This window comes from Bufo gargarizans, chromosome 3 (assembly GCF_014858855.1).
Source record: "Bufo gargarizans isolate SCDJY-AF-19 chromosome 3, ASM1485885v1, whole genome shotgun sequence".
Classification (NCBI taxonomy): Eukaryota; Metazoa; Chordata; class Amphibia; order Anura; family Bufonidae; genus Bufo; species Bufo gargarizans.
Window position 1 is genome coordinate 110,965,215 of NC_058082.1, and position 22,289 is coordinate 110,987,503.

General features: G+C 43.4%; 1 protein-coding gene across 2 annotated transcripts in view; it reads right to left on the bottom strand.

The window, feature by feature from the left end:
- The window catches only part of ARHGEF25 (Rho guanine nucleotide exchange factor 25), a 314,827-nt gene that overhangs the window by 204,360 nt on the left and 88,178 nt on the right, over positions 1–22,289 (bottom strand). For both annotated transcript variants that reach the window (XM_044286783.1, XM_044286782.1), the window contains exon 2: positions 21,764–22,007. In XM_044286783.1, the coding sequence (XP_044142718.1) occupies positions 21,764–22,007 (244 nt within the window). The remainder of the gene's footprint in view (positions 1–21,763; positions 22,008–22,289) is intronic.

A 22,289-nucleotide genomic window follows, 5' to 3' on the forward strand; every position in this document is an offset into this window, starting at 1 on the left:
GACCTGCTGCAACTGCAACACGACAGTGGCACAAAAATCAAACTTGGATGGATTTATTGCGACTGTCATGTCGCAGTGTGACACCATTGACTATCATTATAAAAAATGTCACGTGACTTTTCTGTGACAAGAAGTCGCGCAACGCATGGTAATTGGACACTTTGCAGATTTTTATGCAAAAAATCCAGACGAAAACCACACCAAAAAACACATACTGTAAATCTGCACTATTTATTGCAGTTTTTGTGTGGGTTTTAGACCACCTGCACACAGATTCTCATGCAGAAATCCGTAGCATAATACAGTAACAACAAAGCGTAGGACATTGCACAAATCTCATACACATATTTTCTTTCCACATATGGAAATTGATCTGCAGTGCAGATTTTTAAATCCACAGCATGTCAATTCTTTGTGTGGGTATTTTTAAAGCAAGGATGAGTTCTGCTGCAACACTGCATCAAATTTCAGCAAAAAAAAACGCAAGTTACTCATGCGATTTTTGGTGCAGATTTTCTGTTTATGTTAAAGGGGTTGTCCGGGTTCAGAGTTGAACCCGGACATACAGTACCTCCATTTTCACCCAGGCAGCCCTCCTGACTTGAGCATCGAAGCAGTTCATGCTCCGATGCTCTCCTTTGCCCTGCGCTAAATCGTCACCAGCACTGATAGGCGGGATTTAGCGCTGCCCTAGCCAGTAAAATGGCTAGGGCAGCGCTAAAGCCCGCCCATCAGAGCCGGTGACATCCCCAAACACACTGCCAGGCAGAAGTTTCCGCCCGGCAGTATGTTATTGAAAACAAAAGAGACCTTGTCCTATGCGATTTATCGCAGGACTAGGGAGCGCATCGGAGCATGAGATGCTCCGATGCTAGTCTCAGGGGGGCTGCCTGGGTGAAAATAAGGGTATGTTCGGGTTCAGCTCTGAATCCGGACAACCCCTTTAACAACTCCACTGAAGTCTATGGGGAAAGCCACTCTACAGAAGGTGCGCATCAAAATCCGCGAGGCAGGTCAATTTCTGCACTGAAGAAAAAGCTAAGTGTTCATGAGATTAGTTAAATCTGGTTATTCCACACGAAAATTTGCATGGAAAAAAACACACATAAACCGCAACATGTGCATGGTCCCTTTACACGGGACAACGATCTAGCAGATTGTCGGAAAGGAGGCATTCCTTCACGACAATCTGCTGTTCGCTAGCGGAGGAGACCAGTGCATTTACATAGCAATCTCCTCCAGTGTATGGGGAGGAGCGATCACTAATGCCATCACTCTTACCCCATACTGTCTCGTTGTTTCCCGCAGCATGATCTGCCAACGGGAAACGATGATCTTTTGTGCTGCACAAAAGATACAATTATTGGCGGTACATTTACACCGCCAGATCATCGTTAACGAGCATTACTGTAACGCTGGTTAGCGATGATCGTTTCAAATGTCGGCCCATGTAAAGGGCCCATAAGGTTCCAGATTCAGGCCGTGCACTACAGATAGAAGCCCTTCTGATGATTCTCAGCCAGGAATATTGCCAATGTAAGAAAGAAGCAAGCTCCAAGCCGCAAAATGTACAATTTTCAACTGTGAAACCCTAACCCAATGTTAAAAAAAGCAGCAGGAAGAGAATCTTTTTATAATGGGCCTTGCTGGAAACTATGCAAGTTCTTGCCAAATTTTCTGCCTCTAAACAGCATTAGCAAACTTATAATAGTCTTTAACTAGTTAGCTGCTGGGCAAAGAAAACAAGCTGAGTTATAGGGTGAGATCTTGAGGAAAACCTTGCACCACACACAAATTCATTTCTAAAACAGATGTTTTCCTAGCAGAATCCTACTAGCCTGGATATATGAAATATTTTGTGATATAAGTACTGATAAAGGGAACTTACACGTCTGCAACAAGATATCTTTAAAAACGCTGAGACATTCCTTTCCTCCTACAATCCATCTTAGAAAACATTTGAATTTTTAGTTATAGGGAATGTCGACATAAAATGCCCATCATCCCGTAAAATTGCCAACAGCCCTAAAATAGAAGATGATGCATTCTGATATCACAACATTCATAAATGCGTGTGAGAGTTCAGGCATAGGATGGCCTCCAAAAAACCAGAGCCTTTCAAGGACAGCTGAGAGATTACTCATGGACACAGGAAAGAGGAGCCAATAATAGACAGCATAAGGACTTTGTAATTGTAATGGTTATATAAGGGAAGCACAATCACGGCTAGGGAATAGAATAGTATGCGTTCCCAATTTATTTGAATATAGGGCTGTGGCAATTACGCCTGCAGTTACTCCAGGTAGGGGCAGACATTCCCTGTGCACCAAGCGCTTAGCTGTTAGTAAATTGAAGGGTTGTGTGGTTTATCATGTAACACTATATGATTGGGCAACTGCATGTCTGATGTTAGAAAGAGGTGAATCCTAGCAGATCACTGCCATGCCTCTCGTCACTTCACATACACAAGTGCTTTCCCAATTAAGCATTAAAACCACAACTCCCGCTATACTCTGAATTTAGGAGATTGGCATACTTATGAAAATCAGCCAACCCCAATTGTGAGGATTCTGTGACTAGTGTAGAGAAGTTGACCTCTGCTTTCAATACACTAGGCAATTTTTTTTTCAAATTAGCCTATTTATTTATTTGAATGAATTAGACAATGAAGATTTATTATTTTATTTCAGCGATTCCCCTAAAAGCGGTGGTCTTCTATAAGGGAAGCCATTATTCGGTATAATGATACATTTTCAGGAGTTTTCACACCCTGTGCTTGCTCCATACATACACACATGCAGAGGCGAAGTGTGAAGCTCCTGGGCTCCAAAACAAAATCTGCAACAGGACCCTCACTGTAACGGTCACGTACACACACACACAGGGGGGAGGATAGTGACCACTGCGCTCCACCCTCACCCCTGGCCCTGCCTACTTGCCTCACGAGTCCTGATGACAGGGGACAACTGGACGGCAGTCCCTAACTTAGGATACGTGCGGGAAGGACAGACAAGACAAATAACGGATAGTGAACGGACCAGGTCAAAACCAAGAGGACAACGCAGTACAGAGGGATAAGCAAAGAATGGTCAGGAGAAGCCGGGGTCATAAATACCAGGAGAGTCAATAAGTACCAAAGGAGTCCGCAAAGAATAGCCAGGTGGAAGCCGAGGTCAAAATACCAGGAGGGATGCGCAGTACAGGAGGAGCAGGCAAAGGATCGTCACTCGTCAGGGAACAGGATCAGGTAAGTATACATGTATCCAACAAACACCAGGAACCTAAATTAACAGGCAATCTGTGGCCAGCAGGCTGCCTGTACTTATAGTGGGGCGTGAGGGTCATGTGACGTGGCCAGCGTCACATGGCCGACAGACCGACCAGTCGAGCTCTGAGTGATCAGCTCGGCGCTCAAGGCAGACCTAGGAGCAGGGAGCCTCCCAGCTAGGAAAGCCGTCCTGGGAACGAGGTCAAACACAGATCCTCGCTCCCGAAGCCAAGCAGCAGGTCTGCGGCTGATGGGAAACCGAGTGCGCCTTCGGCACCCCGCTACGCTCACCTACCATGTGCCATTTATAATATTGGAAGGGGGGCACGGGTGTACTGCTACCTCTATACCTCCGTAGCTACACCACTTTGGATTTAAAGGGGTTGTCTCATAAAAATAAGAGAGGCGATTAGCTGGGTCTTATTCCTCGCATCTTGGCCTTTATTTTACATGTATTATATGAAGGCCTAAAGAGCTACCCTTCACTTTGCCTAAAGGGGGACCACCCCCAATGATGTTCATATATGATAATGGGGCCATGGAACAAAGAATATGGATATGTCTTCATGAGACACACCCTTTAAAGGGGTGTTCCAGGATTACTATGGTTTTTAACAGATATGTTCATGTAGTTGCTTACCTCATGTACACGTTCCCCATGCTCTCTTTTTCTTTCCATTTTAGACTCTCCTGACCCATTTTCACCATGTAAACCAATCCCTCTGGTCTGGTTTGTATGTGTGTAGCACTTCCTGTTACTATAGCCAACCAAACCCACAAGGCACTTTTCCTTTCTCTGCCACACCTCCAGCCCTGCCCCTAACACTCAGCTAGCTTATAGCTCCTCCCACCCAGCTAGTTACATAGATGCTCCCCTATCACTGACATGCCAATGGACACAACATCACAGGAAATAAGAAAGAGCTGCATGGACATGGTCATGTGACCACTGCCCAGAATGGAGGATAGGAGCAAGAAAGATAAAAGAAAAAGCTGCATTAATGCAATTCCTTTTAATTTGCATTAATGAAATAAATGGACTTTTACACCATATTCAAATTTTTCGAGTTTCACCTGTAGGTCTGTGTGAGAGTAACATATATAGAACCAGAACCGGAACCATCTCGGACATCAGAAGAAAGCAGGGAAAACCTACCCTTAAACTTTGATGGCATTGTTTTTGTAAGTAACAACACAGCAGACAGATGCAAATGCCTGTCATGAATGAGGAGGTCACATTTGCGCAAAGTAGTGAATTGTATACTATTCCGTTTACCAGCTGAATGCCTGAAATGTACTGAAGTTGCCTGGATCTCCATTTCTCCTCTCATCACATGCTGAGGACATGAAGTTCACAGACCTGTCAGGTCTTCCTTATTTCATAATCAGTACATATCTACTTTAACCTGAAATGATGGATCTTCTGCAGTTGAAGGTCTGAACGTAAATGGAGCTATGTGAGAAGGATCAGAGGTAGTCTCCATGTCAGTTCACATTACATGTCATTAACATTAAATGTCTCGCTTTGAAAAAATGTAAAAATAGTTAGGAATTTCTACACCCAAGCGTCTGTATGTGATCACATTTTTTCCTAAGCTGCTTTGCACACAAAGTTTTTAATACAGCAATAAGGTAACAGTATATAGAAAAAGGACTTAAAGGGGTTATTCAAGCCTGGAAATGACCCCCCATACGCCCGGGCCCCTCACATTGATTCTACTTACCTGGATCCCTGCTCCCTGCACTACTCCTGACCCCCGCACTGCCGCTGCTGCTTCTCCCCGTGCGTGAAATGAAAACATCCGATGTCGGGGGGAGCAGCCAATGGCAGGCGGTGACTGGGACGAGCCTCCCTAGCGTCACCCGCTATGGATACCCAATACCCCATACCCCTGTGATCAGCTGTTTCAGAGTAGTGTCAGCACTGGAACTACACAGCTCTGTCCAGTGTGTAGTGGTTAGAGCTGGTTACTGCTACTATTTACGTCAATCTACGGCAAGCTCCTGCAGAACAGATGATCAGCGGGAGTACTTGGTGTTTGACCCTCAGTGATCAGATATAGATGGCCTATCCTGAGGACAGGTCAGCATTTGTAAAATCCTGGACAGCCCCCTTTAAACTTTTCCTCTTTTTTGTATACACTCCTGATTTTTTTTCTCCAAAAACTGCATTAAAATTATGGGCACCTGTAAAGGCAGCCATGTGTAAAGTCATTCTTGCCCAAAGGCATAGCTACCATAGAAGAAGTGGAAGCAGCTGCTAAAGGGCACAAACTTAGGAAGGGATCCAGGAGTAGGACAAATGGATTTATTTTCATCGCCCAGGGAGTGGTGAGTATGGTTCTCCTAGTCCTAGCACTGGTATTACTCACCGCTCCCTGGTCTTCTACTCTGGGTGCCTGCGCTGCACTATGTCCTGGTAGTGCACAGCTTCAGGACGGTATGTAGTGTCCGTAGGAGCGCACTATGTCCTGACCTTGTGCGACATCAAGTCACAGTGTTGTACGTGCCTAGACTCAGTTGTGCACACAGAAGAGAGTATTTTTTTTGTTGGTCCGGTCTGAGGTATGCAAGGGGACCAAGGAGGGCCCAGTCAGTTCTAGTTACGCGATTGTTCCTGCAGAAGTCTTTGTGTTACCCGTTTGTAGAAATAAATAACTTTATTGTTGTTGTGTCACAAAGTTTAGTGGTGTATGGTTAGGATAGGGTTAATGGTCTTCCATGGGGCTGTCCAAAAAAGCCAAGCAGAGTCATCCGGAGACAAAGGGGCATGGCAGGTCAGAGAATGCCTCTATATTGAATTTTTTAGCCAACTGCGAAGTTGAGTTGCTACTCTACTACATGTAGTTACTTTTCTCCTTCTTTTTGTACTGTATGCTCACACATGTACTGCGTATGCATAGAACTTTTCCAAAAACATGGAAGAACTATAACAAAAATTTCCTGTGTCAGCATATCCTTAGTCCCACAAGCGGCATTATTGTTGTATGTTAAACTGGATGGGTGAAAGAACCTAAGCCATAGTGGAATCCACTGCCTTTCTACTGTGGGCCCACGTAAACCAAGAGCCGTTCCCGGAATCCACATTTTTTTTGTAGGGTGCTTTTCAGAACTACAAAAAGTGTATATTTTAACGCAAATATTGTTGTTGGTTTTTTTATAATGGATGTCAATGGATGTCAAAAGTACAAGAATGCATGTTTGCATATATTTCAACCAAAAAAAAAACTGAAAAATGGAACCAACTCTGAGCAACTCTATCCTGTTACTGATATTTGACAGATGTGTAAAATAAACTATTCAGTTGGTGTATACTCAATACCCTTTGTTCACAGTTCTTCTGAATATTTAATTGAAGGTTCATACTCAACACGTACATCTCTGCATTTTTGTTCCTGCTGGAATCTAAAGATGATATCAGATCTTTCAAATTCCTTACTGTTAAAGTCTCTAAAAGTTACGAACAGTGCCTAAATGAATTCAGAAGTGTGGGGACTTATTTCTTCTCACACAGGGACAAACCAAGTACAACAATGGCATTAATATATATCAAATTCTATCCATGGACTTAAGCTTGGACTTTTTAACATAGAGCATCCAAACGTGCTATTTTTGGTGGGAACTGCCAGCAATTTCATGTGTATGGGGCTCTGCCAAGTCGACCTACACAGATGATGTTGGGGGCCATTGAAAATACTGTATATGTACTCAGTCATAAGCTATTGAAGGCATGGGCACCTTTGTATTGCCACACGCTGCTCTTTTGTTTCTCAGTTGAGTGTCTAAAGGCTCATGTACATTGCACAGCCCTTTGTAGGAGCCTGTACAGCAGTGCACAAAGACTATGGGGGTCATTTATTAATCTGAAATAAATTAGGCGTATTTCAGGTGCAGATGGCGGCGCAACAGTTTGTTGTGCCACTATCTGTGACATTTTCCTGCTCACGCCAGGTCTAAAGAAGTTGGCGTGGCATGGAAAGAGACAGGTCACCAGGCCCGTTTGATTTACCATTTTCTACTTTTGTTTTAGGGTAGAAAAAAGTCTAAATGTAAGACAGCTCAGAAGCTGTCTTACATGTAGAACTGGCGCTGGATGCGCCAAAGTTATGGAGAGGCTTCATAACTTCGGCAGATCCACCGCCAGTGCTGGGCCTTTATTAAGACTGGTGTCTAAGATGCCGGTCTTAATAAAGGTGCCCCCATATCCTTAGTACCATGCATGCTCTGTTGGACTCCATCCAGTGGAGCATTATACAACTATTTTCTGAGTCTGTATGATTCTGTATAAAATTGGAGGGCATAAGTTGGCTGTATGTATGAGATAACTAATTGGCGTGAGGGAGAAAGTGGCTAGCTTCCCAAGATCAGGCAGATAAAATCTGACATACCCAATCTTTGACTCCCCTAACATCAGCCATTGGTGAGAGTTGGAAGAGCCCATACATTTTAGATGTTCAGATGAACCTGCTGTGGGTTTGGCTAACACAGATGTAATGTATATGGCCAGCCCTTCTATATTTCCATTCAAAACAGACTTGTGTGTGCCTAAGCTCGTGGTCTGAGTTCATCATGTGGGCTGAGGTGGATGTAAGGGGCATGTGCTCTGTGAAAGAAATCAGTGATGACCTGCTAAAGGGCTGTTGGCTTACCCACCTTTCAATTTATCATTGCTATATCCTAATGTCCCATTATCTACATGGTCTGCATGTTTTCTGTGTTCCATTTTTAGAACGGACTGTCTGGGGATGCAAAAGAGGTTACAAACGACATTATGTCTAGTTGAAAACATGGCAGTTCTTTGATAGGCCCATGTCAAACAATGTAGGTGGACCTGCCGGCAAAGCCAATAAAAAGTAATGACTTCCACCAGATAGTGGTTATTGTTACTAAGTAGTGTGAGCCAAGTAGGTGGGACAGTACCACAGCTTTAACAGTGAGGTCCAGTTGATTGGATACGACAAAGAGGTTGGCCAGCCATACAGACCGGTTGTCCCTGTAGCCTTGTGAGCTGTTTGGTTTTAAGCCTGATCATTGTGGAGTTCCTCTCTGGTTCTCTTACTACAGATCAAGAGTACCTGATCCCTAGTAGTGCCATGGACTGCTTTACAGTGAAATAGCTGTCATTCCTCAGTCTATTCTATAATCTTGTATCCAGTAGGGGTGGGAGGAATAAAGAGACTTCTTACTGGTCGGAGTAGGTGGTTGTGTACACCACTCTTGCAACAATTAGAAAGTTTCCCCATAGGGCGGGAACATTACTGGGAACAAAAACACAACCAATTTTTATTTTTGTACTATAAAGCAGGGAAGGGGGACAAGGAACGTTCAAGTCTCACACTTCCAGAGTTTTCTTGTAAGGCTTGTGAAAAATAGCTCAAGCAAAATGGGTTTCGTCAAGTTTTATGTTACTTTTCCACTTCCTAAACATCTGAGGAATCTACTTACGATTCATGTTGTACATATCTCTACTGTGAATAGGTTTTTTGCAAGAACACATTATAAGAAGAGCACTATAGTTATAAGAGCACTGCATATGTATTTACCACTGTGATTCTAACATTGCTGACTAAGGTATCTCATCCTTCTACGAGTTGTGCATTAATACAGAAAAAAGTAAATCAAAGCTTTAGAAATGCTGTAGATACGTTTACTCTATGTCTACCTCTACCCTGCTTGGTTTCACAGCAGCACAACTCCCAGACTTTCCAGCAATTAATTTTTATCATTACTTTCAAACAAATTCCAAAATTTCCATTAGAACAAGCCCTATCCAGCTAAACCTGGTGGACATATTAGGCCCCATATCAGCACCCTGACTAACTGTTTCATGCCTATTATATACCGTATCTCCCATGCGTGTGTGATCTGCATTTTTTGCGGATCGCACACGGCACCACAAAAAAAAAAAACTGACGACACATTTTATTCTTGTGCTGTCCATATCTCCGTCCTGCAAATTATAGGACATGTCCTATGTCCTGTCGGTTTTGTTGACAAGAGTAGTCATGTCTTGTGGGTGGAGGGAGAAAAATGCAGATTGTACACGTAAGGTGTCCGTATTTTGCAGACCGAAAGGCTTGCGGACCGCAATACAGACACAATTGTGTGCATGTGGTCTTAGGTAAAGGTTAGTCACAGTTTTTTTTATTATCTACATTCAGTTGAAAACAGAAATCACTGGACCCCATAGCAAGAATCTAAATTAAGCCCTGATGCCCATTCATAGCCCCTCCCACTACCAGTTCCTGGCCAGTATACACAGCGGTGTACTGATATGTGAGGTATGAGGTATAAATTATAGCTCGTACCTCACATATCAGTACACTGCTGTATATGCTATATGCCTTTAACACACTGCATCTATTATACCTCGTACCTCACATATCAGTACACTTCTGGATATATTATATATCTGCACACACGTCATGTATTATACTTCGCACCTTACATATCAGTACACTGCTGTATATACTATATACCTGTACACACTGCATGTATTATACTTCGCACCTTATATATCAGTGCACTGCTGTATATACTATATATCTGTACAAACTGCATGTATTATACCTCGTACCTCACATATCAGTACACTGCTGTATATACTATATATCTGTACACACTGCATGTATTATACTTCGCACCTTATATATCAGTGCACTCCTGTATATACTATATACCTGTACACACTGCATGTATTATACCTCATACCTCACATATCAGTACACTGCTGTATATACTATATATCTGTACAAACTGCATGTATTATACCTCATACCTCACATATCAGTACACTGCTGTATATACTATATACCTGTACATACTGCATGTATTATACCTCGTACCTCACATATCAGTACACTGCTGTATATACTATATACCTGTACACACTGCATGTATTATACCTCATACCTCACATCTCAGTACACTGCTGTATATACTATATATCTGTACACACTGCATGTATTATACCTCATACCTCACATCTCAGTACACTGCTGTATATACTATATATCTGTACACACTGCATGTATTATACCTCATACCTCACATATCAGTACACTGCTGTATATACTATATATCTGTACACACTGCATGTATTATACCTCATACCTCACATATCAGTACACTGCTGTATATACTATATATCTGTACAAACTGCATCTATTATACCTTGTATCTCAGTACACTGCTAGGTATACTACATACCTGTGTCCACTGCATCTATTATACTGTATGATAGATGCAGTGTCTGTGTAGAAAATGCTGGTGCATACTTCATTATATGGTACAGATGCACAAACATGTAGTGGCTTACCTCATGTTCATCTTCCCCATGCGTTTTTTTGGGACTCTCCCAACACATTTCCAACGTGTAAACACATCACTCTGGTTGGTTTACACTCTGTATGTAGCACTTCCTGGTAATGTATCCAACCAAACCCATGATGCACTTCTCCATTCTCAGCCATAGCTCCAGCACCGCCCCTAACACCCAGCTAGTTTATAGCTCCTCCCAGCCAGCTGGTTACATAGACACTCCCCCATCACTGCCCCGCCCCTGGGCATAACATCACAGGAAATAAGGAAGAGCTGCATGGACAAGGTCATGTGACCACAGCCCAGAAAGAAAGAAAGTAGCAATAAAGATAAAAAAAAATACATTACAAAATTACAGCTATCCTCATAAATGATTATTTTAAACGATACTGATGCAGACCAGAAAACCCTTTTAATTGTATAGGGAGGCAGTTAATATAAATGTATGTCATTTCGAAAGGGTACAAATACCAATAGGAGAACATAAAAACTTGTAGGGTACCGAGGCAAACCAAAGTACCCCTGATTGTGAATATTTACATGCTGCTTTCCTCAGACATTAATCACTTAGCAATAACTGTTCTGTGTTTCTGTAGAGCTGGTATTTTTTGGCTGGTTGTAATAACCACCTCCAAACAATGTGACATGCACAAGGCATGGGAGGTGGAGAACATTGAGCTCTAAAAATGCAAATGTCTCTGGGTATGTAAACAGTATGATCTGAAGAGGAAGCAGAAGGGTAAAGCACTCTGCGCAGCAGTATACAGCATTCGCCCGGATGGTCACTGACACTACGCGCTGCTCTCCTCTCTGTCATGTAGCGCCAACACTTTCCTGTTTTCACTGATTATTACTATGTGGGAAACTTGTGTTTGTTAAAACATAGAATTATCCCAAGGGACAATTATTAGCATATGTCAGTAAGAATACATTGGGATGGCCAGAGCTTCAATGACATGGAGGAGTGTTACATCTAGATATCATTTACAAGCATGGTCTTCTTCTGACTTGCCACCCTAAGGGTCCATTCACACGTCCGTTGTTTCTTTCCTGATCTGTTCCGTTTTTTGCGGAACAGATCTGGACCAGATCTGGCCCCATTCATTTTCAATGGGTCCTGAAAAAAATCAGACAGCACAATGTCAGATTTTTTTTCAGGACCCATTGAAAATGAATGGGTCCAGATCTGGTCCAGATCTGTTCCACAAAAAACGGAACAGATCAGGAAAGAAACAACGGACGTGTGAATGGACCCTAAGTGGGTGTTACATGGTGCTAGTTGATCTCAGTTGATGTACAAATGATAATTAATCCAAAAGGTGACAATTTTTTTTTTTTTTACCGTAAGCTAAAAAAAAAAAATTTCATCTTACAGCAGAAGCCCTTTCTACACATAATGCTTTTCATTGAAACCAAAAAACCGATTTTGGTCTCATTCATCCATAAAACACTGTTCCAATATCCTGGCTTGGCCAAGTGATCTTTAGCAATCTGCAGACGGGCAGACCCTGGCCTCCTCTCTACCAGAGCAGCCTGCCGGAGTTCCCTGCCGCAGATGTGAAACCAGCCATACTTGTACTGCTCTTGATGTAAAGGCTATGTAAACAACCACTTAGCGGCTTGTGCACACATAACACAATTGCTACATATTTTCCATCCAGATTTGCAAAATCTAAAGCAAATTTTGCAAGTCCTAAAAAAAAAAAAAAAAACTCACTTGGTACTTTCTTGGCTCCTTTGGCTTCTCCCATGTTGGTCTCTGTAGAACCTGGCCTCCAACGATGATGTCTTGTCCCAGGTGACCAATGCAACGATTAACAGTTGGCGGGTTCTTTGGCGGGTTTTCTTCAATCAAGATGGGAGCAGACGGCCTCTCCGCAAGCAAGTGGATGTTTTTTTTTTTAACCCCTGAAAGGCTGAATGTCAGTCACAGATGCCGCGATCAGTGTTGAACGCGGCATCTGCGGGGTTAAACGACAGGAGACAATGGAAAGCGATTGGTGACAAAGCAATTCATAACAAATCAAATTACTTGACGAAGTTCAGCTGAAATCTGTAAGCAAATTTGCACCAAAATACAAACAATTTGGTATGGATTTGCCACTGCAGATTTCCCTGTGGAGTCTTGTGAAGCTGAGCAATTCCACTGTGTTGGGACCTACTGTAATGCAGCCCAACAACTAGTGTGTACTAGAATGTTGATTGTGAACCAGACCTTCTCTTCCAACATGAGTGTCTGACCACACAGATGCTCTTTTGGCTGAATGGGCACAATGTCCATCAGACACACAAAAATCTTGTGAAAAGCCTTCCCAGAAGAGCAGAGGCTGTTGTAACTGCAAAAAGGGTCCCCAGTCCTTATTTAATGTCCATGGTTTTGGAACTGGATGTCCAACAAGATGTGATGGTCAGATATCCATGTACTTTTTGACGATATGTTGTATAGCTATAATACATTCTTCATAGCTCATTAAAGGGGGGTTGTCTCATCTGAGACAATAAGGGCATATAGCTAGGATATGCCCCATTGCCGAATAGCACCTACCTCCTAAACGGAACCCCGAAAGTGGTGGAGGGTGCACTGCGCATGCACAGCCGCCCTCTATTTATTTCTTTAGAGCTGCTGAAAACTAATGAGCGCTGGCTCGGGCTATGTCCATAGGGCCCACAGAAGTGAATGGGAGTGGTGACCGGTCATGCGGGGTGCGTTCCCATTCACTTCTATGGGGAGAGCGCTTGGTGGTGGCCGGACCAGAGTCCTCTAGCTACCACTTTGCCCACTCTGTTCTCGTTATAGGTGACGGTCCCAGAGGTGGGACCTGCACCACCTATCAGACAATGGGGGCATATCCTAATAATATGCCCCCATTGTCTCAGATGAGAATACCCCTTTAAATTATGAATACACACAATGAGGCAAATTTACTATTGAAAATGCACCAAAAACAAAACAAAACACTGACATACAATGCTTTATACTACATATCCAGGGGGCGATCTATTGAGTGATATACGCAATAGTGGCGTATTAAAGTCGCCGATTTTATCGCATTCCATGTTTGCACCAAAATCTGTGACTTTTCCTCCTTCACGCCTCTTAACATTTTCCACTCTGTTTCTTGGCTTGGAAAATGGCTTAAATCTACGCCAGCAAGAAGCATGGAAGACGGCGGTCTTAATAACTTTCCCCCAAGTGTTTTAGACACTTTTTTAAAACTTTTAACATCTTTTTCAACAAGGAGGGGGACACAGTTTACCAGAAAGGTGGCATGGCTTCTTGGGATGTGCCAAAAGATGCACCACAATTTTGGTACATTTTTGGGGTACAACTAAGGCTACTTTCACACTAGCGTTCGATCGGATCCGTTCTGAACGGATCCGCTCATAATAATGCAGACGGAGGCTCCGTTCAGAACGGATCCGTCTGCATTATTTTAGCATATAAAAGCTAAGTGTGAAAATAGCCTCGTACGGATCCGTCCAGACTTTCAATGTAAAGTCAATGGGGGACGGATCCGCCTGAAGATTGAGCCATATTGTGGCATCTTCAAACGGATCCGTCCCCATTGACTTACATTGTAAGTCTGGACGGATCCGCACGCCTCCGCACGGCCAGGCGGACACCCGAACGCTGCAAGCAGCGTTCAGCTGTCCGCCTGTCCGTGCGGAGGCGAGCGGAGCGGAGGCTGAACGCCGCCAGACTGATGCAGTCTGAGCGGATCCGCTCCATTCAGACTGCATCAGGGCTGGACGGAGGCGTTCGGGTCCGCTCGTGAGCCCCTTCAAACGGAGCTCACGAGCGGACCGACGAACGCTAGTGTGAAAGCAGCCTAAGTTATCTAATAAGTGGTGTAGACATACTATAGGTGCGCCAGATTTATCATCCAGAATCAGCCATTGTGATAAATCTGGGGCCATTTAAGGCTGTCTGTCTAAGTTTACACTCTTGTACTTTTAGACAGTATTAGTAAATCTTGCCCTTTATTTTAGACCAGACCCGTAGGAACAATATATCATATGGAGAAGGTCAATATTTGACAATGATATTGTTTCTGTATGCAGTATATGCAAAGTAAGCCAACACCGGTAGAGGCGACTTCCTAGTCCTGGGTGCACAGAGCTGCGCCAGTTCTACTGGGGATAATTTACCAGAGCGCGATAGATTTTAACACAGCTGTGAACATAAATCCCATACAAGTCAATGAGCATGACATCCGGAACAGCTTGTTATGAGCTATGAAACCTTTGTGCATTGCTCCCTGGGTTCTGTTTGTATTGCTCAGTCTGCACGAACACCAAGGATGTGTGTCAATATACCCGAGAAAATGATGTTTGTCCTTCAACAGGTATTTCTTTCTGGAACAAAACAACATTTGCCAATTATTGAAATGAGTAATGTCGTATTACCGTCTTAAGAGGACTTCGGATATAGCACATGCCTATCAAGACGTCAATGACAGGCAATTTATCTTGGCAGACTAACTGCGGAGCAAATCATGATTCACAGCCATCTGAATATTACAGGAAAGACTCATATACCGTAATTTGTAGCCTTTGTTAGTTAATTGTAGATTAAAATTTCACTATTATATTTTGTAACCGAGAAGGCTTCTTAAAATCCAAGGTATTATGGGTGGATATCTCCCTTGATCATTCTGCAGTGCTAGATGGTCCACGCTGCTCAAAATCAGTGATTTAGTCAACATATACCTGTACATAGCATGACATACTAAAGAAAGGCAAAACTATCCACAAAGCTACAAAGGCAGTAGCAGTACCTACATATACTATGGGACTCCCATGGGTCCTGCATAGGACTTTTCTTCTCCACAGGAACTGAAAGCTAGTAAGGCTAGTTGCACACTAGTGCTAAATGGTGATGAGCGGCAGGGGCAATATTCAAATTCACGATATTTTGAGAACTTTTGGGCGACTATTCGTCATAAATTCGAGAATTCACCATTATTTTCTTGATTGCGAAAATCGGCAATGTAATATTTGCGTAATGCGCGTGCAATACAGGCATGGGTCACTTTTGTTACTTTTTCCAAGCTGCTAGAAGTTTCCTGAGACTGGAGAAAATGGTTGGCAGAACATTACAATAGCTTTATAGGCAGATAGAGTGCTCCAATATATTCGCGATTGCGCTAATCTGCAATTAATGATGTGCATATTTTGACACAATACGTGCAACTTCCCATTTTAGCAGGTCTGACTACTGTGGGGATTCTCTCTGGTAGGCAGGATAAGCGGACGCAGTATAGAGGCACCAACCAGGTCTTAAAGGGACACTGACAGGCTGAATAAGCATAATTAGCTGTATATATGCATGCACAGGTCTTCTATTGTGTAATAAAAACATACAAGTCTAACCTCTGTCCACATTATGAAGACTGTAAAATGATGTTTTATAACCTGCTAGAATTGCTCGTCTTTCTGCCCAAGGGGCGGCGTTTCAGCTTTACTTCTGCCCAGGCAGCCTGCCCCCAACCGCCGTTCTAAAGCGCCGCCCAGCTCATCAATATTCACTTCGCTGGGCGCCTTCTGCTGTCCCCGACGTTCCGAGGTCCGGCGCATGCGCCCAGCACCCTCACTGGCCGGGATCACATCGCGCCTGCGTCCCCTCTGCTTTGAGGCCGCTTCAGCCTCTGCGTTATGCGCCTGCGCCAGGCAGCGCAGAAGCCGCCCAGCGAATATTGATGAGCTGGGCGGCGCTTCAGAACGGCGGTTGGGGAGAGGCTGCCTGGGCAGAAGTAAAGCTGAAACGCCGCCCCTTGGGCAGAAAGACGAGCAATTCTAGCAGGTTATAAAACATCATTTTACAGTATTCATAAGGGGTTAGACTTATATGTTTTTATTACACAATAGAAGACCTGTGCATACATATATACAGCTAAGTATGCTTATTGGGCCTGTCAGTGTCCCTGACAGGGGTTCAGGTGCCATTTTGTTTGGGTGGTTATTTTTTAACCCCTCCAGACCTATTGTACTATGCATTCTGTATTCAGAATGCTATTATTTTCTCTTATAACCATGTTATAAGGGAAAATAATAATGATCGGGTCTCCATCCCGATCGTCACCTAGCAACTGTGCGTCAAAATCGCACTGCATCTGCACTTGCTTGCGGATGCTTGCGATTTTTACGCAACCACATTCATTTCTATGGGGCCTGCGTTACGTGAAAAACGCACAAAAAGGAGCATGCTGCGATTTTCACGCAACGCACAAGTAATGCGTGAAAATCACCGCTCATGTGCACAGCCCCATAGAAATGAATGGGTCCGGATTCAGTGCGGGTGCAATGCGTTAACCTCACGCATTGCACCCGCGCGGAAATCTCGCCCGTGTGAAAGGGGCCTAACTCAATACCAATTATTGGGTTGGATTACTTTGAGTACGAATTTTACACTAGAATTGTGGCCCATTTTTGGCGCAAAATGGTGAATCTTAGACCCCACCCAGTTTCTGTGAAACCTCTTTTTGAGCAAGTTGTAAAAAAGTGTAGAAATCCTAGTTGCACTACATTACACCAAGATTGCACCTAGGGCCTGTCAAAAAAAAGTGGTGCAAAAAGGTGCCGACACATTAGTAAGGTCCCTTGCAGACGAGCGTGAGCGGATTCGGTCTGGATGCATTGTAGATGCGTTCAGTGAAAAATGCGCGATTTTGCAAGCAAGTTCAGTCAGTTTTGTCTGCGACTACGTTCAGTTGTTCAGTTTTTTCTGCACAGGTGCAATGCGATTTAATACGTTTTGCACGCGCGTGATAAAAAACTGAAGGTATATAAACAACATCTCTTAGCAACCATCCGTGAAAAACGCATCGCATCCGCACTTGCTTGAGGATGCGATTTTCACGTAGCCCCATTCACCTCTATGGGACCAGGGTTATGTAAAAAATGCAGAATATAGAACATGCTGCGATTTTCACAAAACGTGAAAACCAGTGATGCGTGAAAACCAACGCTCATGTACACAGACCCATTGAAATGAATGGGTCCGGATTCCGTGCGGGCGCAATGCATTCGCATCACGCATTGCACCTGCGCGGAATAACCGCTTGTGTGGAAGGGGCCTAACTCTGGGCCGCTGTCTTTCTGTGAAAATATATGTGGAGGTATGCATGAATACTAAAACTAATCAGCACATACTATACAAGCACACAGTTCATGCCGTGCTGACCTTTCACTACTCTGCTGGACGCAAACTTATACTCTGACTATATGGCCATGAACATAAGCAGCAGGTCCACAGATTATGTTAGAGAAGATTCCCAGAACACAGGAGAGAGACCGCCCTGTCAAATACTCTGGAACATAATCTTCAGATACTAAAGAAAAAAAGGACATTTTCGCCACTAGGAGGCAGTCATGATCATAAAACTATAGCTAGATAGCAAATAAAATAAAGAACTCAATTCAGGAATATTCAGGGAAGGATTGCAAAGCAAATGCTAGACCAAAGCAGTTATTACAAAACAAATAGTAATAACACATAGATGATAATTATTGTTATCTGGCATTATGCAAGTATGTCTTCTAAGGGCACTTTCACACTAGCAATTTTCTTTTCCGGCATAGCGTTCCGTCCTAGGGGCTCAATACCGGAAAATAACTGATCACTTTTATGCCCATGCATTCTGAATGGAGAGCAATCCGTCCAGGATGCATCAGTTCAGTCTTTTTGACTGATCAGGACAGAGATAAAACCGCAGCATGCTACGGCTTTATCTCCGGCCAAAAAAACTGAACACTTGCCTGAAGCGCAGACCGAAAAAAAAAGGTAAAAATAAATAAATGCCGGATCTGTTTTTCTGGTTGACACCGGAAAGACGGATCCGCTATTGCAATGCATTTTTCTGACTGATCAGGCATTTTTCTGACTGATCAGGATCCTGATCAGTCTTACAAATGCCATTAATTGGTATATGTTTTGCCAGATCCGGCAGGCAGTTCTGGCGATGGAACTGCATGCCGGATCACTCTGCCGCAAGTGTGAAAGTAGCCTAGAAGATAGAAACATAGAAACATAGAATGTGTCGGCAGATAAGAACCATTTGGCCCATCTAGTCTGCCCAATATATCTGAATCCTATGAATAGCCCCGGCCCTATCTTATATGAAGGATGGCCTTATGCCTATCCCATGCATGCTTAAACTCCTTCACTGTATTTGCAGCTACCACTTCTGCAGGAAGGCTATTCCATGCATCCACTACCCTCTCAGTAAAGTAATACTTCCTTATATTACTTTTAAACCTTTGCCCCTCTAATTTAAAACTGTGTCCTCTTGTGGTAGTTTTTCTTCTTTTAAATATGCTCTCCTCCTTTACTGAGTTGATTCCCTTTATGTATTTAAAAGTTTCTATCATATCCCCTCGGTCTCTTCTTTCTTCCAAGCTATACATATTAAGGTCTTTTAACCTTTCCTGGTAAGTTTTATCCTGCAATCCATGGACCAGTTTAGTAGCTCTTCTCTGAACTCTCTCTAGAGTATCTATATCCTTCTGGAGATATGGCCTCCAGTACTGCGCACAATACTCCAAGTGAGGTCTCACCAGTGTTCTGTACAGCGGCATAAGCACTTCACTCTTTCTACTGCTTATACCTCTCCCTATACATCCAAGCATTCTGCTTGCATTTCGTGCTGCTTTATTACATTGTCTTCCCACCTTTAAGTCTTCTGAAATAATTACTCCTAGTAAATAATTACTAAGTGTCAGGATACATAGGGCATAGTGCAGGGATCTAACTGCAATTACAATTTTTTCTAGGCGCCGCTCCGTTCGCCTGCTGTGGCCCCTGTTGTACACAATCTGAAATGCCGCTGTGAGCCCTGTTGTATTCTCCCGCCTGGTATGCTAATTTTAGCATCGGAGCAAAGAGGAGGAGACTGAGTCTTTCTCTGTGGGCGTTCCTTCTCCTCGGCTGTAGTGCTGTCCAGATGTATTGACCTAGTACTGCATTTAATGTAAAATACAAATATAAGCAAATGTACAGTGCATATAACTGCAAACATAAGGGCTATAGCTGTCTCCATCTATTGGAAGCACTCTAACAAGAAAACAGTCTATAAAATGTATACAGGTAAATAGGCACAAGTTCCGGCTGTGTGATTTCTAGATGTTAAAGAGGACCTTTCATGGGTCCAGACATTATAAACTAAGTGTCAGAATACATAAGGAATAGTGCAGGGATCTAACTGCAATTACTATTTTTTATGGCAGATGCTCCGTTCGCCCGCTGTGGCCCCTGTTGTATTCTCCCGCCTGGTATGCTAATTTTAGCATCGGAGCAAAGAGGAGGAGACTGAGTCTTTCTCTGTGGGCGTCTCCTTCTCCCCGGCTGTAGCGCTGTCCAATCGCAGCAGAGAGCGTCACAGCCTGGCAGCCTTCTCTCTGGCTGTGACGCTCTGCGCTGCGATTGGACAGCACTACAGCCGAGGAGAAGGAACGCCCACAGAGAAAGACTCAGTCTCCTCCTCTTTGCTCCGATGCTAAAATTAGCATACCAGGCGGGAGAATACAACAGGGCTCACAGCGGCATTTCAGATTGTGTACAACAGGGGCCACAGCAGGCGAACGGAGCGGCGCCTAGAAAAAATTGTAATTGCAGTTAGATCCCTGCACTATGCCCTATGTATCCTGACACTTAGTTTATAATGTCTGGACCCAGGAAAGGTCCTCTTCAATGATTACAGACAGAGATCACATAGTAGTGTAGCAAGGTAAAGCATAAATAGGACAGATGCAATGCTTCACTTGGCTCAATGTAGCACTTTCCTATGTCAAGCACGCCAGATAAACTGCAATAATCACATGGTCACTTCCGATTATTGCCATAAATGATCATGGTCGAAACTTAGGGGGAGATTTATGAAAACTGGTGCAAAGGAAAACTGGCTTAGTTGCCCATAGCAACCCATCAGATTTCACTTTTCATTTTCCTATGGAGTTCTGAACCTTTTGCACCAGTCTTGATAAATCTCCGTAGCTCATAAACACAACCAGCCAATTCTGACACAAAAACGGGCCCCTCAACTAACAGCGCCAAACTATTTTTAATCAAATAACCTATTAGACTTTGTGTGAAGAACTAACAGCAAAGTTGTAAAGGTCCAAGTTAAATAAAAACTTGAGCAGCCCCTGTGAAATAACCAAAGACATTCCGTGCACACGTCACTGTGCAGCCAATCACTGGCCTCAGTGGTACAAGGGATGTCACTGCTGCAGCCAGGTAAACAAACAGCAGTAGAGAGGACCCGAGCACAGCACTGGAAGAAGCATATAGAAAAATTATAATTCACAGCATACACCACATGGAGGACAGTACGTACAGCTCACACATTTCAGATTGTGTACTCAGTCATGCTATGATGCTGGATTTACCAAAAGAAGCATTGTCTGGGACTTGTACTTTGAAGACGTCCTCCTCATTTTCAGGATGGGTCATCAATATGTGATCAGTGGGGGTTCGATTCTTGGCATCCCCAAGATCAGCTGTTCGAAGAGGCCGTAGAGCTCGGTGAGTGCTGCAGCCTCTTTCTTGGTCAGTGACTTCATCAGTCCTATGGACTTATATGCACCTTAGTTCTGTTCAAGTGAATGGGCCTGGGCTGGAATACCAAGCACAGCCGCTGTACAATGAATGCCGCTGTGCTTGGCAGCTGATCAGTGGCAGTGTTGGGTGTCGGAACCCCTCAGATATTGATAACCTATCCTAAGGAAAGGCCATCATTATTCAACTTCTGGAAAATCTCTTTCATAATGATTTAGAAAATAATTTCTTGAAGTGTTAGGATGTATTTTCCACTCTATGTATCCAGCTCAACTCTACCCAGTTTTTCAATTTTTCAACTAGGTCAAAGTTGCAGTCCCTGGTGGTTGGTACTACATCCGAGGTACAGTATGAAAGTCATGTGACTACAGTGCTGACTAGTGAATGATCCAATGGAATCATCACTACATTGATAGGGTACAACGTCCACAGTGGAAAATAAACTACCTGGTACAAAACCGAATAGAGGCGAGTAAAGCCGGTGCCAAGCATTGCAAAAGTGGCTTAGGTAAAGACACAGGTTCGAGTGGTGCGATAATGGAAAGACGCAGATGCAGATATTAGATTCCTTATTTATATAAACACACAAATATATAACGTCTATAGTTCACATTATTTACCTTCTTCAGATTCTGAAAAATGACGAAAATTTTCAGTAAACCATGCACGGAAATCTGAAAGTCGTCGAGTCCTACCAATGCCAGAGCATGTGTTTTCGGGAGGTAATAGCGGACTGGTGGCGGACTCTGTTGACTCCACATTGTTTTGATCTTCTTCCGCATCTGTGGTTCCTGGCTCCTCCACATTTTCCTCATTACTGCTCTGTTCAGGTGCAGAAGAATCATCTGTGCAAGTGTCGGAAATCTATGTGCGAAAGGAACAAAAAATGAAAATACAGAAGCCTGAAAAGCAGTAAATACCGTGCACTAAGTCTGTATGAAAATATTTTTGGTTTGTTAAACTACAATTAACTGAACACAATTTTATATATTGGTCTCCTTTTTTTCCAGCTCCAGCACCACTCATGTGATTGGGACTGAGTTACGATGTCCGGCAGAATCTCATCCATCCTGTTTAACACCTTAAAGACAAAGCCCACTTTGGCTTTGCATTTTCATTTTTTCCTCACCACATTCTGAGAGCCAT